The 14,721-nt window shown below is 41.1% G+C and overlaps 1 protein-coding gene across 1 annotated transcript in view; it reads right to left on the reverse strand.

Moving 5' to 3' along the window:
* ACP3 (acid phosphatase 3) overlaps positions 1-14,721 on the reverse strand; it is a 43,860-nt gene that overhangs the window by 3,788 nt on the left and 25,351 nt on the right. Inside the window, exons 8-10 of the mRNA XM_063115249.1 lie at positions 12,370-12,452; positions 9,466-9,569; positions 5,795-5,964 (exon numbers count right to left, since the gene is read on the reverse strand). Of these exons, the coding sequence (XP_062971319.1) occupies positions 5,795-5,964; positions 9,466-9,569; positions 12,370-12,452 (357 nt within the window). The remainder of the gene's footprint in view (positions 1-5,794; positions 5,965-9,465; positions 9,570-12,369; positions 12,453-14,721) is intronic.

A 14,721-nucleotide genomic window follows, 5' to 3' on the forward strand; every position in this document is an offset into this window, starting at 1 on the left:
TCACCCTTTGAATAAGTCTGCTTTTCTCTTTCATTCACCCTAGTCCTTGGATCATTGCAACAGCCTCTTGCTGTTCTCTCTGACCTCAGGTTCACCCCTTTCCAGTCCATTCTCCCTCTTGAAGCCAAAGAGTCTTCCTAAAACAAGAAGCCAGTTGCAGCACTGTTTTCTGCCTAAAACCTTTCAATGACCAGAACTCCTCAACTTGACCTACGAAGCACTAATGCCTGCCTCTCCAGCCTTGGCCCTCCACACACTCACCAGACTGTGTTCCAACAGTGCCCCGTGCTGTCTTTGCCTCTTGGTCTTTACACATCTTCTCTCCTTTGTCTTTGTCATTCTCTTCTCCCCTCACCTCCATTCTCTGACCCCTTAGACTTAGACTGATTGTGTCTGCTGTGTGTTCTGATTGTCACCTGTATGTCCTTCATCATAGCACTCGCCACACTTCACCGTTAGGGCTTGCTTAATTTTTTCTCTCTCTGTCCTCCTTGCTAGTCTTCCCTTTCTTGCCCCCCAAGGTCTACAAGCCACATGGGGACAATCTTCTTGTCTGCAGCTGTTTCCTCAGCAAACTTAATGCCTGGTACACAGGCATACATAGAGTACATAATAGGTACTGAGTGAATATCTACTGTTTATTAAATATTCCTATATCTTGACCCACCAATTCTATTTTGGAAAATCGCCCTAAGGGAATAGTACCCAAGATAGCTTGAGAGGGAAAGGGAATATGATATAGTAGAAATATGGTGTTGGAGAGTGTTAGGTTTGAATCCTGATCCTACTACTTGTGGCATGTTATTCTCTGAGCTTCAGTTTTCTTCTCCGTAAAATGGGGATGTTGATACCTGCTTCATGAGGAAAGGAAAAGATGTCACTGGATTAGGCACTGGTGACTTTTAAAAGAGAAGTTTCAAAAAAAAAAAAGAGAGGTAAGAGAAGGGTGGACAAAATTTTACAGAATAGTTAAGAAGTAAGAAGGAGATGAGGGAATAGAGGTAGAGCAAGTAAATTATTAGTTCAAGAAAATTAGGATTGAAGAGGGTGAGGTGGAACAGGTACTTGAGGGTGTTTTGATGAGAGGATATTTGGACATTTTCTAACTAAGAGATTCATCAAGGTCCTGAGGACACTGTACGAACAGGATCATGTGCACAGCGGGAAGACTGTCTACTCAGGGAGGAACATATTTTCCTGAGGAACAGCAGCAACAGGTTAAAGCTACTGAGATAGTTTGAGGTAGTGAGAGGAGAACCTAAAAGAGTTACCAGTGGATTATCTTGCTTATAAGAATAAAGAAAACAAATTGGAATTAGAAATTTGGGAAAAATAAAAACGCCCTCCTATGGAGAGTAGGAAAAGAGTCCAATAAAGGTAAATACATTTACAGGCAGTGATGAAAGACCAGCTGAGGTTGGAATAGAAATTTCAACATTCATAGATTGAGGTGGTGACAGTAGACTCAGATTTTATTTTCTTCAGCTCTACTCAGCAGATCAGAATGGAAAAGCCTTGTGATTGATCTGATCTAGGGTTGGATATTGGTATGGTAGGCAGGGTACAGTATGGGTCATCATTGTGACTGTCAGAATCGCCTAGGTTGAGGGCAGCCGTGGGAGTGAGAGGTGAATTGATGTATACCAAAGCAAGTTCCCAGCATCTTTAATGAGTGATCAGATATGTCCTGAGAAACTGAAGATAATGAGAAAAGGTATTATGAAGGTATATCACTGAACAGGGACTCTTGACAGCAGTGGCAGAACAAGAGAATGCCCAAATGACTGCCAAAAACAGAGGTCAAATAACACAGACATGCTGGCATATACATATGTATATATGGTCAATGATTGGGTCTTTACAGTGCAGTCACCTTTTAGGCTCATTCATAGCTTCTCTTTCTTATTTATTGACCAAGTGAGTTCCAGGCTTCTAATATCACAGCCCAGCCATGACGAAGTTAAGATAGGTATAGAGGGCTGAGCATTTAGTCAATTAGCAAATACTGATTGAAGGCACCAAGTTCTAGGCATCATCTCTACTGGCTGAAGAGTCAAAGAGGAAATAGCTATGGATCCTGCCTTTAAAGAAGCGCATTGTTGAATGTCAGGCATGAGTATATGTAGTGTAGATTGTCAGCTTACAAACATAACGAGAGGAAACTGGAACTTCCCACCAGTAAATCTCCCTCCTGTGAAATAACTGGAATTGGACATTGAGGTAGGGGGGTGGGAGAGTACTAGTGAAGAAAGTCTGACTGTGCTGGTAAAAGTCTGGGATTAAAGAAGCATTTTTTAAAAAAGAATTTTATTATTTTCAAGTAACATGATATAGAACTTAGATTTATTCTTTTTTCCAGCAAAGACTCTGGTTTATTTAATTGATATGGCCTTGTTAACTGGGTCTACTAGCACTAGATGAAAACACTGCTTATAGTTATGGGTGGAATTTCATGGATAGAAATACATAAGCAGTAGGGTTGCCAGGCATCTTGTATATACAAGATATAGTCTATACTTAATGATTTTGTCTTACTTCCTCTGTTGACTTTTTCAGAACACCCTAAATGTCCCGTTTTCTGCTTTTTTCAATAAATTACAAAAATTCAGCAGTTAGAGCTATTTGTCAAATTTATCTGAGATGTACTCTTATTGCCTAAATTTGGTGACCCTAACCAAATCATCTGACCCCTACAACCTTCAATGCTTCAGCCTGCTCTGTGGTAAGCGGTCATCCAGCAAATGAACACTTCCTATTTCAGGAACTTCCCAACATTGAATGACAAATCTTGCTGAAAATTCTGCCTGCTGTTCCTAGCATTACTCTTCAAGACTGTATTAAATAAATCTAATCATTTTTCCTTACAGAAGTTCAAATATTAAACTCACTTTGTTGGAGGCCAATCTCCTAACAAGGTTTCTATGAACTAAAGCCAGGTGTGTGTTGGTAAACTGGATCTTAAAAAAAAAAAGGTTCTGATTTGTAGCATTGTGTTTTCTGTGGTGAAAACACTCCCTCCATGACCAACTTCAAGCTGCCAAAATGAGGTTGCTGTATTCAGAGCTGGCAAGAGCCGGGCACATTCCACTCTTGAGATGTGTATGAGCAGGCTACAGCACATCCACCCTGATATTTTCTTTTTATTAATGTGTTTTGCTACTAAATCATAGTTTACTGTCTTTGGATATGGAATTCTTGACATTGGCGTTTTGAAGAAAACAATTCTGCAAACATATTACAGGTAGATTTGACAAGAAGAGGTGAAAGACTGACTCTGGGGAATGAAGGAGAAGGCGAGGTAAAAAATGACCCCAGATTACTGGGTATTACTGCTAACCAGGATAGAGAAGAGTAAGTTCAGGGAGGAAAGGTAACTAATCTATGTATTAATTGAGCAAATATTTACTGAGCACCAATTCATGCCTGGCACAGGCACTTCTAGGTACTGAGGACAGAGAGAGCAGAGAACGCAACAGATAAAATCCTTGCTCTTGTGGAGATTATATTTTATGTTAATAGAAATGGCCCTTTGAATGAAACCTGTGGGAATCTCTTTGGATCCTTCTGCTGAATAACTCCCCTGTCCTGTCCAGCTTCAAGCCACCAGGACATTTGATAAATGCCTTTATGGTACTTTGTACCACACCATTATAAACCTCCATCCAAACTGCACACGGTGCAGTTGTTACCTCCTGCAGAAAGCCTTCCCTGACCTGCCTTACTTCCTCCCGCCCTCCAAATCTGGGTAACTCTTGTTCCCATGGCAACCTGTGTATTCATAGACATAACTCTTGTTATTCTGTGTAACATGTATCTCTTTACTTCCCTACCACATTGTGAACTTCCTGAGGGCGTTTTCCTAGCAAGTTCCATCTTAAATAGATGGGGCAGAGCTTCCGACATCTTAGCCATTTTCTGTAGTAGTAAAGTCCAAACAATATTTTCAATGTAAAATGTTCATTTAAGCAAGTAAAGACCTTTTACGTTATATTAATATTTTCCCTCCTGTTGAATTAAAACAAAACCCCCAAACAAAAAGAGAGCCCCTGAAATCTGCCTGCAGCAATTTTATTCTAATGAAACACACACACGCTTTTCAAAGTTCATTATGAAAGTAATGCTTTTGAACTTCCTAATAATGACTTTATTCACTATTTTACATTTGACTCACTGCTAGAAAAAAGTTATAAGCATACACGATGGCCCCAAGGGCAAATATTTACTTGGGAAAGAAAGAACACAAAGAAGCATATCAATCAATGTCTTGTGTCAGTCATTGTGTGACCAGCCAGAAGGGGGGTGGCTCTGCTCTAGAGTCTGGCATTGAGTAGAAACCATCTCATTGTTATCTGTAATGGTAACATATAACATAGCATGGTGTTCTCTAGACGTGTTGCACCTGCCACGTGGCAAATCTACAGGACTTTAAAAAGTGTCATTTGAATATGATTTCTTCTTGTACAGTGGGCAGTTTCAGTAGAACTTGTGGGTTTGCTTAAGTTTTCTGAAGATACCAGAATCAAAGTCTTACATTTTCCTTTTGTCCTCTGAAAAGATTTCACAACCACACTCTATACATTCCAGTAAGTTTTGAACTTGGAGGCACTTAGAACATTCATACATTTCTAGCTTAGTTCCAGTTTGGTGTGTGTCATCATACTTCCCCTCTTAAGTCAACTTTAGATTTAACATCTTCTACCATCAGAGCTTCAAGAGAAACTCTACCATGCAGTGCTCTCATCTCTGACATGTTGTGCCCAGATACCCTGTTCTCATCAGATTATTTACTTTCTATGGTGTACATACTTCAAGAGCTGCTGTATATATTACATATATCAAAGCTTTCTGGAAAGTTTGACTTTAGTTTCTTCAAAAGGAACATGAACATTTCAGGGTCAAAGGACACAAAGAGGCTTTTATTTTTGAGTTCTGCCACCCAGTATGTTTTTTTTTTAGAAAATGTACTTTTATTAATATTATCTTTTACATTCTAGGATCCTGTTGTGGAGCAGTTGGGAGGGAGGGGGAGAGGGGGAAAGGGGAAGGAAAAGGGATGGAAAAAGGTGGAAGGAGGAGGGGCAGGACTGAGGCCTGTGACACCCCCCTCATTCCCACAGGGGAGAGCTGGGGCTTCCAGCATCCACCCAGTATGTTTTAACATAAATATAAAAACAGATAGTCCCAGGTTCCCAGTGTAGAAAACTTCTCCAGATGTCTCCACTCTATCTCATTTCTGTGCCTCTCCTTGAAGGAAGGCTGGAGCTAATGAGTATGGTGGTCCTTTGCCTATCAGCCTAGGATTAAAGACTTCCCTTCCTTACTCCTACCCGAGATTGCGGGTTTTGTTTGAAATCTGTTCCACTTCACACATTTAAAGAACAGCCTCAACTAATCCTGCTCAAGCAAAATCTGGGAGTCTTTAAATAACAAAAGAACTGTGTGGCCAATCATATAGTTCATGGTGGCCCCATGAACTTTGATCTAAGTTTTATCCATGATTACATTTTGGTACTGATGTCCTTTTTTATTACCACTAAACAACAACAGCCACAACAACAACAACAACTGAGTTAAGGTTTATGACAAATGGGTCAGGCCCAGGTAAAGAGGTAGGAGTTGCCTGAAGTTAGGGGTCCCTGAAGCATAACATACAAGTATCATCCCAAACCCATTTCCCTCACAGCTGGGGATAATGGCCAGAGTACATTCTCAAAGCACCACGTGTCCTGGGAAAGGGTGTTCTGCTCTTTGTGCAGGGCTCTGTGTACATACTACTGCGTAACTTCCTCAGTACCTTGGTGGTTGCTTGTGACCATACATTCCATGGACCAGTCTTGGGGGATCACAGGGGCAACCAGCTCAGCAAACTTCTCCAGAGGACAGCTGGGAGCACAGCCCGGTAGTGTGAGGGGGTAGGGCTCGTGCTGTGTCTCATTCCGATAGTACATCTCCACGAAGTACTCCCTGGTGGGGAAGGGCAGAGGACAGAGCTCTGTCAGTTCTGTGTTGCTGAACTGTCACTGAATCCCCCCGCAGCTCGACTGTAACATGTCAGTTGAGACGCTGTTGGAAGAACTTATGGGCATGAGGATATTTCAGTCTATTTGGTGTGGGAATGGGGACACTGGGGCAGCCAGGACAGATTTGGAGAGTTGATCTGTTAGAAGAACAGGGGCATAGGAAATGGGGACCAGGATGCTTAATCAGAAAAGGAGCTGAGAGGTGATAGTTGGGGGCAGCTGGGTGTGACTTGGATGAGCCTTTGAATGAGAAGTGGGAGCCAGATGGGAGTTTTGGCTTTTACTTCTCCTGGTTTCTTCTTTTCATGCTTCTTGTTTGCTCCTTCCTTATCTTTTCCTCTCTCAATATTTCTCTCAGTCCTCCCTCTGAATGTATCTGTGCTCTCCTTAAATGGGCCTTAAACATTGAACTGAATATGAGTACATAATCCATTTGCTTGACTAAGCGGCAAGACTTTATAAAAAAAAGTATACCTCAGAAAGTGGGGGTGGGTGTATATTCAAGTCCTTGTCACATGAAGGAGGGACCTTTCAATACTTTATTTCATAAAACATAAAAGTACTATTTGAGGAAGGTCCAATGGCCTAAACCAACCTCAGTAAAAACTAGTATGAGTTGCTTATGGAAGTCATTTGCCAATCAAAGAGGCAGGTGAAGAATTCAAGTAGAATTGAATGATCCTTCTTGGGGTAGTAAACTCTCAATTACAAATTTTGGATGTTATTATAAACAAGCCTTTTAAAATATCACTTTAAAAAGAAATATAAACATAATAACTACAAATATTTGCTTATAGGATATGTTTTTAAAAACCTCCCTAATATGATATGAATAGATAACTTTTCCGAGGATAGCATCTTTTATCTCCAGGTGATATGAACTAGACGACCAATAGTCCATCACAATTCGTGATTCTCTTTCCATAGAATAGAATTACGGTTCAGAAGTGACTATATTTCCCAGACTCCCTTGCACTGACAGGGACCAAGTGACTAATTTAGCCAGTAGGATGTGAACAGAAATGATATGTGCACCTTTTGGGCTGAGATGGTTAAGCACGTTGGCTTCTTCACCCTCTCATTCCTTTCTACAAGCTACCTGCAGGTGAGCACAGCACTCCTGAAATATTAAGTCCCAAAGAGGAACCCTAGGTGCCTGACTCACCATGTGTGAATCACACCATAGGTGAGTCACCTCCTATCGACCAGGAACACCTGCATCGGACTGTTAGTTATGTGAGAAATTAATTTCCGCTGGGTAAAGAGGAGAATTTGGGGTTCATTTGTACAGAATCCAATATTACCATTAGTTAATATACCTGGAAAACAGTTTTAGGGACTCAAAATTGGCTGTGGTGAAGACACAAGTTAAAGAGGCATATAAGGAGTTTAAACCAAATTGTTTCATAAAATGCAAAAATGAAAAAAAGCAATATTTTTAACTTAATTGTTTTATATAGTCTATGATTTTAAATATATGTACCTAACTAAAAATTAAATCTTTTAAACATATATTTAGCTACCTTATCTATATTCTTAACAGTTTATGTATTATGATGGCTGAAAATCTAAAACATTTTCCCTTTTTATCTCTCTCCTTATCTTCTCATAGGGAAAATGTGGGTCACTTTAGAGTCAAGATCACATATTAAGCAGACACATACAGTATTTGTTAACTTGGATCCTGCTTGTTCTAGTTTAAAAGCAATCAAGTTTACCCTTTGATGTTTCTCTGCTGTGCCAATTAAAAAATCCTAATGTAATACTAAACTTAACTCGATCTGTGTGTGGCCCTTGGTTAATTTTTTTTCCTGTATGTCAATGTCTCTCGGTTGAAAAATACCCCACACTTGATTCATAATATGCATTTACTCAAGATGGTTAGAGAAAGTGATTGAGTGGGATTAAATGCTGCAGTGTCTTAATAAAGCAAGCTCAGGACCACCAGCATGCAGAAACTGAAGAGGGAACTTCAAGTGAAGTCAGTAGCTTCTCTTGTCTTATCCCTGAAGAGATGGGGCCTGCTTCTAGAACCAATCCTGGAATTTTGGCTGGATTTATTAACTCTGCCCAGAGCTGGACTTCAAAAGGGCAGATCTGGGCAGGGCTTGTTAGTGAGAGTGCATTTTATGCCTTCAGTCCTTTCATTCCCATTATCTGTTTTGTTTGGCTGGTCTCCAAACAAAGGGTCTTGTCTCTCTACTCTGATTCTGGATATTTGAGAGCAAGGTTAGCTAAGACATTTTAGTTCTACTTTGTTATGCCTGATGCCTGTTAGAGGTTCAATAAAGAATCTATCTACCCTCCCTAACTGTACAAGACTCATTTTCTTTGTAAGCAGTAAAGATACTGGTTGAGAATGAGGTCTCTGTGCTGTTACTTTCCTACTCTATTAATTCAAGGGTCCAGAGATCTATATCCAAGATTACAAAACTTGCAAAATGAAATACAGGGCTCCTCGTTTAAAAATTATTTAGAATTTCAAGATGGCAGAAGCAGATCTCTAAAACAAGCACAGACTCTTCTGAGCACAGAGCCCTATGTAACTGAGGTCAGGCTGGTCCTGCCTATAGCAATTATAAATGCCTTGAGGAGAGGGCAAAATATATCTTCCCAACCAACCCTGAAACAAAACTCTGGGGTCACTGCCTTAATTCAACCCCTTCCTTGTTCTTATCCCACCAATAATGTCCCATGAGGTCTACTGACTTCCCAAAAAACACCTCCCCTTTCTCCGTCCAATGAGAATACCATTGTCAGAGCAGGTACAAATTTTTTGTATGACTCTGGCTATGGTAACCAACTCTTCCCAGTTTGCCCAGGACTTTCTCGATTTTAACAATGAAACTCACATGTTCTGAAGACCACCCCCTCCTTGGTTCTGGGTAAACTGAGACATTTGGCTATTCAACTTTGACCTTTCCAGTAGGTTCAAGCTGAGCTTTGATCAGCAAGGGAGGGCCATGCGAGGTCACAAAGAGGTAGACAGTAGTCAAGAGCTGTACTTTAAGAATCTTGACTGGTGGACATAAATCACCAGAAGCTGCATGGATATGTTTAAGTCTTATTGAAAGAGGATTATTATTTAATCATCAAGAAACTAAATTTGCATTGGGGTCTTCTATCAGCCTGTGTTTTCCAAGAGAACAATGAAATGTCTGCATTCTTCTTAGAATATCTTAATTTAAAAAAAAAAAAGTAATTTGTGCCACTTAGGGTAGTTCTCTCAAATTTTTCATATACTGTGTATGTATATTATTTCCCAATAAAAATTTTCATGAAAACAAAGAAAGAGAGCCATGACTAGCAAAGATATTATTACTGGCCATCATTCTTCCCTCTGAATATAGAACCAAACCAAATAGACACAACAACCCTTAAGCCAACAATACAATAATAATTTAAAAACCTGGGGTCCAATAATACTGATTTTGAAAACACTTACCCCTTCTCGAGGTATAATTCCATTATGTGGCAAGCAGCATAGGGAGGAAGGATTCCGTTGTAAACATCTAGCGCCATCTGTAGGCCACTCACAGTAGTGTCATGCTACAGAGATATGAAACAAATCATTTTTGCTCTTTACCTCTGGTGCAGATTTCCATTCAATAGTTATTAAGCACTTGCAGAGCACCATGATGGTTTCTGATTCAATGAAATTTTCCATACCCCCAGTGACAATAAGTAGAGAGGGGAAGAACTAATTTTGGTGGAGTATCTGCTGTGTGCTAGGCAGTAATATTTACACACGTATCATTATTTCCATTTAAAAGATGAAGAAACTAAGATCCAGAGAAATTACGTAACTTGATTGATGTCATATAACCCCTAAATTGAAGAAAGTAAATTTGAATTAAGTCTTTTGATTTTAAGTCCTGTGCCTTTTCCCAGTAGAACATATCTCTGCTTTAGCTTGTTTCATTGATTTTCATTAAATTTTAAAATGTTTTGGAACGCATTAATGTTAGATTACTTTTTCTATAGATGAGTGACATTTGTGATTTAAAGGTATGGAAGAGTTTATGAGATTATAAATGTTTAGGGAGAATGAAATATAAGGAAGTAGAGCGTGTAGCTTAAAAATAATTATAAAGTTAAATGTTTACCTCAGAGTGGCTGGAAGGCATAGGGGGGTGGTTTTCAGTACCAGTTTTGCTACTGATTAGCCATCTAGTCTTAGACAGTCCTCAACTTCCATATCTACAAAGTGGGGATAACATTTGGCTGCCTAAACTGCATGGTAGGATATACATAATCAAAAGGGGTTAGAACCAATCTAATAGAGAAAGAAAAGGAGTTACAGATATAACTTGCTAGAGGGCACACAACAAATTAGGACTGGAAACCAGGTTATAAACTATAAAAACTGGCAGAATTGACTAATTTCAGACCTACCTTCTCCAGGAAGCACTACACTCTGCTCCCTCCATGGGCTATTTCTCTAGTTTGATAACAAAAAATCTGCTTTGACCAGGTCAGCTAATTATAGTGCTTTGGGAGATCTGGGATCAGCCAGCAGTCCCATCCTCCTGTTCTGAGAATTGTTATCACAAGACCATTTTACTTAGAAGCAGCCATAATGGTGTCAGAAAGCCAGAAAGATTAGGAGGGCTGTCTTTCTACTCTCTTTTGATTTCTCCCCCTTGTGATTAGAAAATGTTGAGCTCTGCTGGCCCTCTTTGGAAGACATTTTTCAGGGCTACCTGATCTATGTGTCTCCCCAGCTGCCATCACATTGGCTCAATAATTCCTTGTTATGTGTATTTGGCCGCAGTTTATTTTTAGGTTAACAAGTCTACACCACTTAGAGCTTCTGACAAGAAAGAAACTTTCCTGTATCTTCAGTCACCTCTTTCATCTTCTTGCATGAATGAAAACATGGCTTTCTCCAGCCAAACCACAGCTGAGAAATCCTTTGTCATGGAGACAGTGAGTGGGAGAGAGTCAGCATACTATGCCTGCTTCCCCGCTCATCCCAGCCTCTATGGGCAGCTATTCTGATGCATGAGACATCCCTAGAATTCTTCTCCACCAGTGTCTCTTTCCTTGGCTCCAGCTCTAAGATGCAAGTCTTCTGCAAGATCTCTCTCTTTTTTCATTCTACCCCCAAATGGAGCTAGAACTTCAAGTTTCAATTCTCTTCTGCTTTCCCTCTTCTATCCCTTTTACCATCTGAAGTTTCCTGCTGGGATGTCCCTGTGGCAATTCAAATCCATTGTCTAAACAGTACAGTCACCTGGCCCAAGAACACGTTATTAATGTCTCATCGTCCTTCTGTCATTGAGACTTGCACGCTCGCCTTCATCTGTGACTCCACCTTCCACATCGTTGTCCTCCCCTCACATTCCAATGCACACTGAGACATGGACGCTCAGCCTTCCCTGTAACCCAGCTAACCTCTCTTCCCCTCCTGTTCCTGCCCTCGTTTTAAGCCTCATCCCCATTTTTCTACATTATCTTCTGCTCCCAACTTCCAGTCATTCTACGAGAGGATTAATTTCTGAAATACTGCTCTTATCCTGTCACCCTGCCCTACCCCCCTGAGCAGACATCTTCTGGGGGTGACACCTTCAGGGGATTCCCTCTTGCTCCACTGCTTCTCTCATACATTAATCAAAGAAGCATGCAGGGCGAGATGGCCTTTACACTGCCTTTCAGCGCAAACATTCTGAGACTCTATATCAGGGCTGTCTAATAAAACTTCCGGTGAGGATGGAAATGTTCTAGATCTGTGCTGTCCAATTCAGTAGCCACTGGCTACATGTGGCTACTGGGCACTTGAAGTGTGGCTAGCACAACTGAGGCACTTAATTTTTCATTCCATTTAATTATAATGAATTTGAAATTAAATAGCTACATGTGGCTACTAGGTTCCATATTGGACAGCACAGTTAGTATATACTAATTTGGTACCAACTTCTCCATACAATGTTCCTGGCCTTCCACCTCTGTCCTAATAATTCCCTTCACATGCTCTACACACTGGTGAGGAACCCCTTCCATCATGATGCGTTTAATGTGCTGCCTCGTCCAGGAAGGCCTCCTGCTTCTGTCCTCTACTCTCCTGGCACAGAAGGGATGGCTATCTTTGTTGAGGCATCAAAGCACTTGCTCACATGGCATTTCTATAGTGCTTTGTATCGTGTTTATACATTTATTTGTCTTCTTGTCAGTACTGTGACTTCCTCAAGGGCTAGAATAGAGTGATGTGTTTCATTCTAAAAGCTTTGTGCAGGTGCCTACCATCTCTCGGGTGACAGGGAAATGAAAACAAAGAATATGGGGCTCTATTCTCCAAGAGATCACACACTCGAACAAATGGATGTTGAATGAAGACAAAAGTACTTACTGCAGAATACATGATAAGTTTTCTGTAGCTTGGTGACTGAGTTGCACTCTTCATGTGATTGAGGATTTCATTGACCAGGACACCTGAAAAGAGATAGATCAACACGGAGCTGAACCAAACATAGGCTTTAATTTTAGTTTATGAGCTTTTTGTCCATTCATAGTTGGGGACTCTCCCCGCCATAATCTAAGAAGGGAGGTGAAGACCTAATTTTGGTTGAGCATCTGCTGTGTGCTAGGGAGCGTGATTTACATGCATGTTTTACCGAATCCTAAGTCTTATTCCTCATTTATAGTGGGGAAGCTGAAGCCCAGAGACATGAAGAGACTCATACAGCCAGGTAAAGAGAGGCTGATTAGCACGCTAGGACTCTACTGGGTTTTGTTAAAGTCCAAGTTAGGAAACTGATAAACTTGGAAGGAATTTCAGATGGCTTTTTCAGATCATAAAAGATGGTTGCTAGCCAACGATCTTCTCCTGAACAGGCCTGAAGTGACAGCATGTCATGTCCTTGTCTGTCTTCATCGCTCTTGCCTCCCCGCTCTTGCAGTCAGAGCTGTGGGAGGCCGTGAGAGAAGGCAGCTCTCTGAATGTTTGCACGGGTCATGGGCTGTCGTCTGTGGACTGTTTCTCCAGGTTACCCTGGGTGTCACTTTTGGGGACAGCCAGCATCTTTCGCCTTCTCCTGAGGTCTCTATTTGTCTTTGGTAGAGGAGACTTTTTTGCTCTTCACGTCCAAAGACCTGACTGCTGTTGCTGCTAGTTAGTGAAAGGCCAACGCACAACTCGCAGTCCCTGTCCTGCCTGCGCACGCTGGAGGCTCTGGGCTTTCTCGTGGTGCCAGATTCCTTTTTGAGGACATGTTGCCTCAGGGGCTTCCGTAACTACCTCTGTTGAGGACTCTCAACATTCCTTGTGTCTCTGTTTGTTGGACTTTCTACTGTGCATGTGCTCTCCAGGCTTGAGAATGACCAGTATTTTTCTGATTTTTCTACTTTGGGTTTTTTTGGTTGTTTTTGGTATTGAGAAGGGCATTAATGTTAACAGACTGACTATAATCCCCGACTCTGTAGTTCACTGAGGAGCTATGATGGCCTAGATATTATGCCGGATGAGTCAGACATGGTTCCTGCCCTCAACAAGCTCATAAAATAGTAAGAAGAGACAGGTCTATGTACCAGTAAGTACAATAAGGGGTTGATTCAGAAGGTAGGTGATCTGTTTTTTCTGTAGATGCTGGGATTTCCTTGACTGTGAATGGAAGAAGCTGGATGCTATATCTCTAACAGGTCTAAATCTCCCCATCCCAGAGAGGGTTGCCCTCTGGAATGTTTGATCTTCGTGCCATATTGGTACTAAACTCTGGGGCCAAGTTTCTGGGAGCCATGACAGCTGTCTGCAATGAGCAACTTGCCCTCTGTTAACAGGTACCTTCTGGGCAGGCTGCAGCCTTGGTAACAAATACATCAGTTCTTGGGTATGGAGTGATTATCTCCTTGTCCCAGAGTAACTAGGGGTGACTATCACAATTATCCCCAGGCTCTGGCATGTTAATATTCTGTTTTATAGGTAGGAAAATTGAGGCTCGGAGAGGCTCGGCAACTTGCCTAAGATTATACAACTCTTAAGTGGAGAAGCTGGCTTTGAACCCAGCATGTTTGACTTCAAAACCTTTATTCATGTTCATTAGACTCCACTGTAGCATAAAGCTAACTTCTAAGCTACCCAAGTGCTTGGCTTTTCTAGCTACAATTGACTTCCCTGTTGCATTGTTTAATCAAATCTGCATCAACTAGACAAAATACCAGTGATATGAAGACATAAACTTCAGTTCTTTCACTCCTGGGCTACAGCAGAGGTTGGCAAACTTTTTCTGTAAACGGCCAGATAATTAATGTTTTAGGCTTTGTGGGCTGTAAGATCTGTTGCAACTACTCGACTCTGTAATAGTAGCATGAAAGCAGCCATATACGATGCACAAATGAATGGGTGCGTCTGTGTCTGAATAAAACCTGATTTACGAAAACTGATCATCGGCTGGATTTGGCTTATAGGCAGTAGTTTGTCCACCCTTGGTCTAGAGTAAGAAGCGATCTCCATTAACTGATACGACCAGCCACATGTTCCTAAATTAGCCTTAAGCATTTTTCTGTGTGTGTATGTGTATTTGTGTGTGTATCTTATTGAATAGTGTCACCCTTGAAACCAATTGATGTAATGAAGGTTCTGGCAAAGGTAAGAAGATGCTGGTCACAGGCTCGATGTTCCTGCTTTACTCTATGTCACCCAGACAATGAATGTTTTCTGTGCAGGATTGTGTTCAGCCGCTTCATCATTCAACAAGCATGTAGT

This window comes from Cynocephalus volans, chromosome 11, assembly GCF_027409185.1.
Source record: "Cynocephalus volans isolate mCynVol1 chromosome 11, mCynVol1.pri, whole genome shotgun sequence".
Classification (NCBI taxonomy): Eukaryota; Metazoa; Chordata; class Mammalia; order Dermoptera; family Cynocephalidae; genus Cynocephalus; species Cynocephalus volans.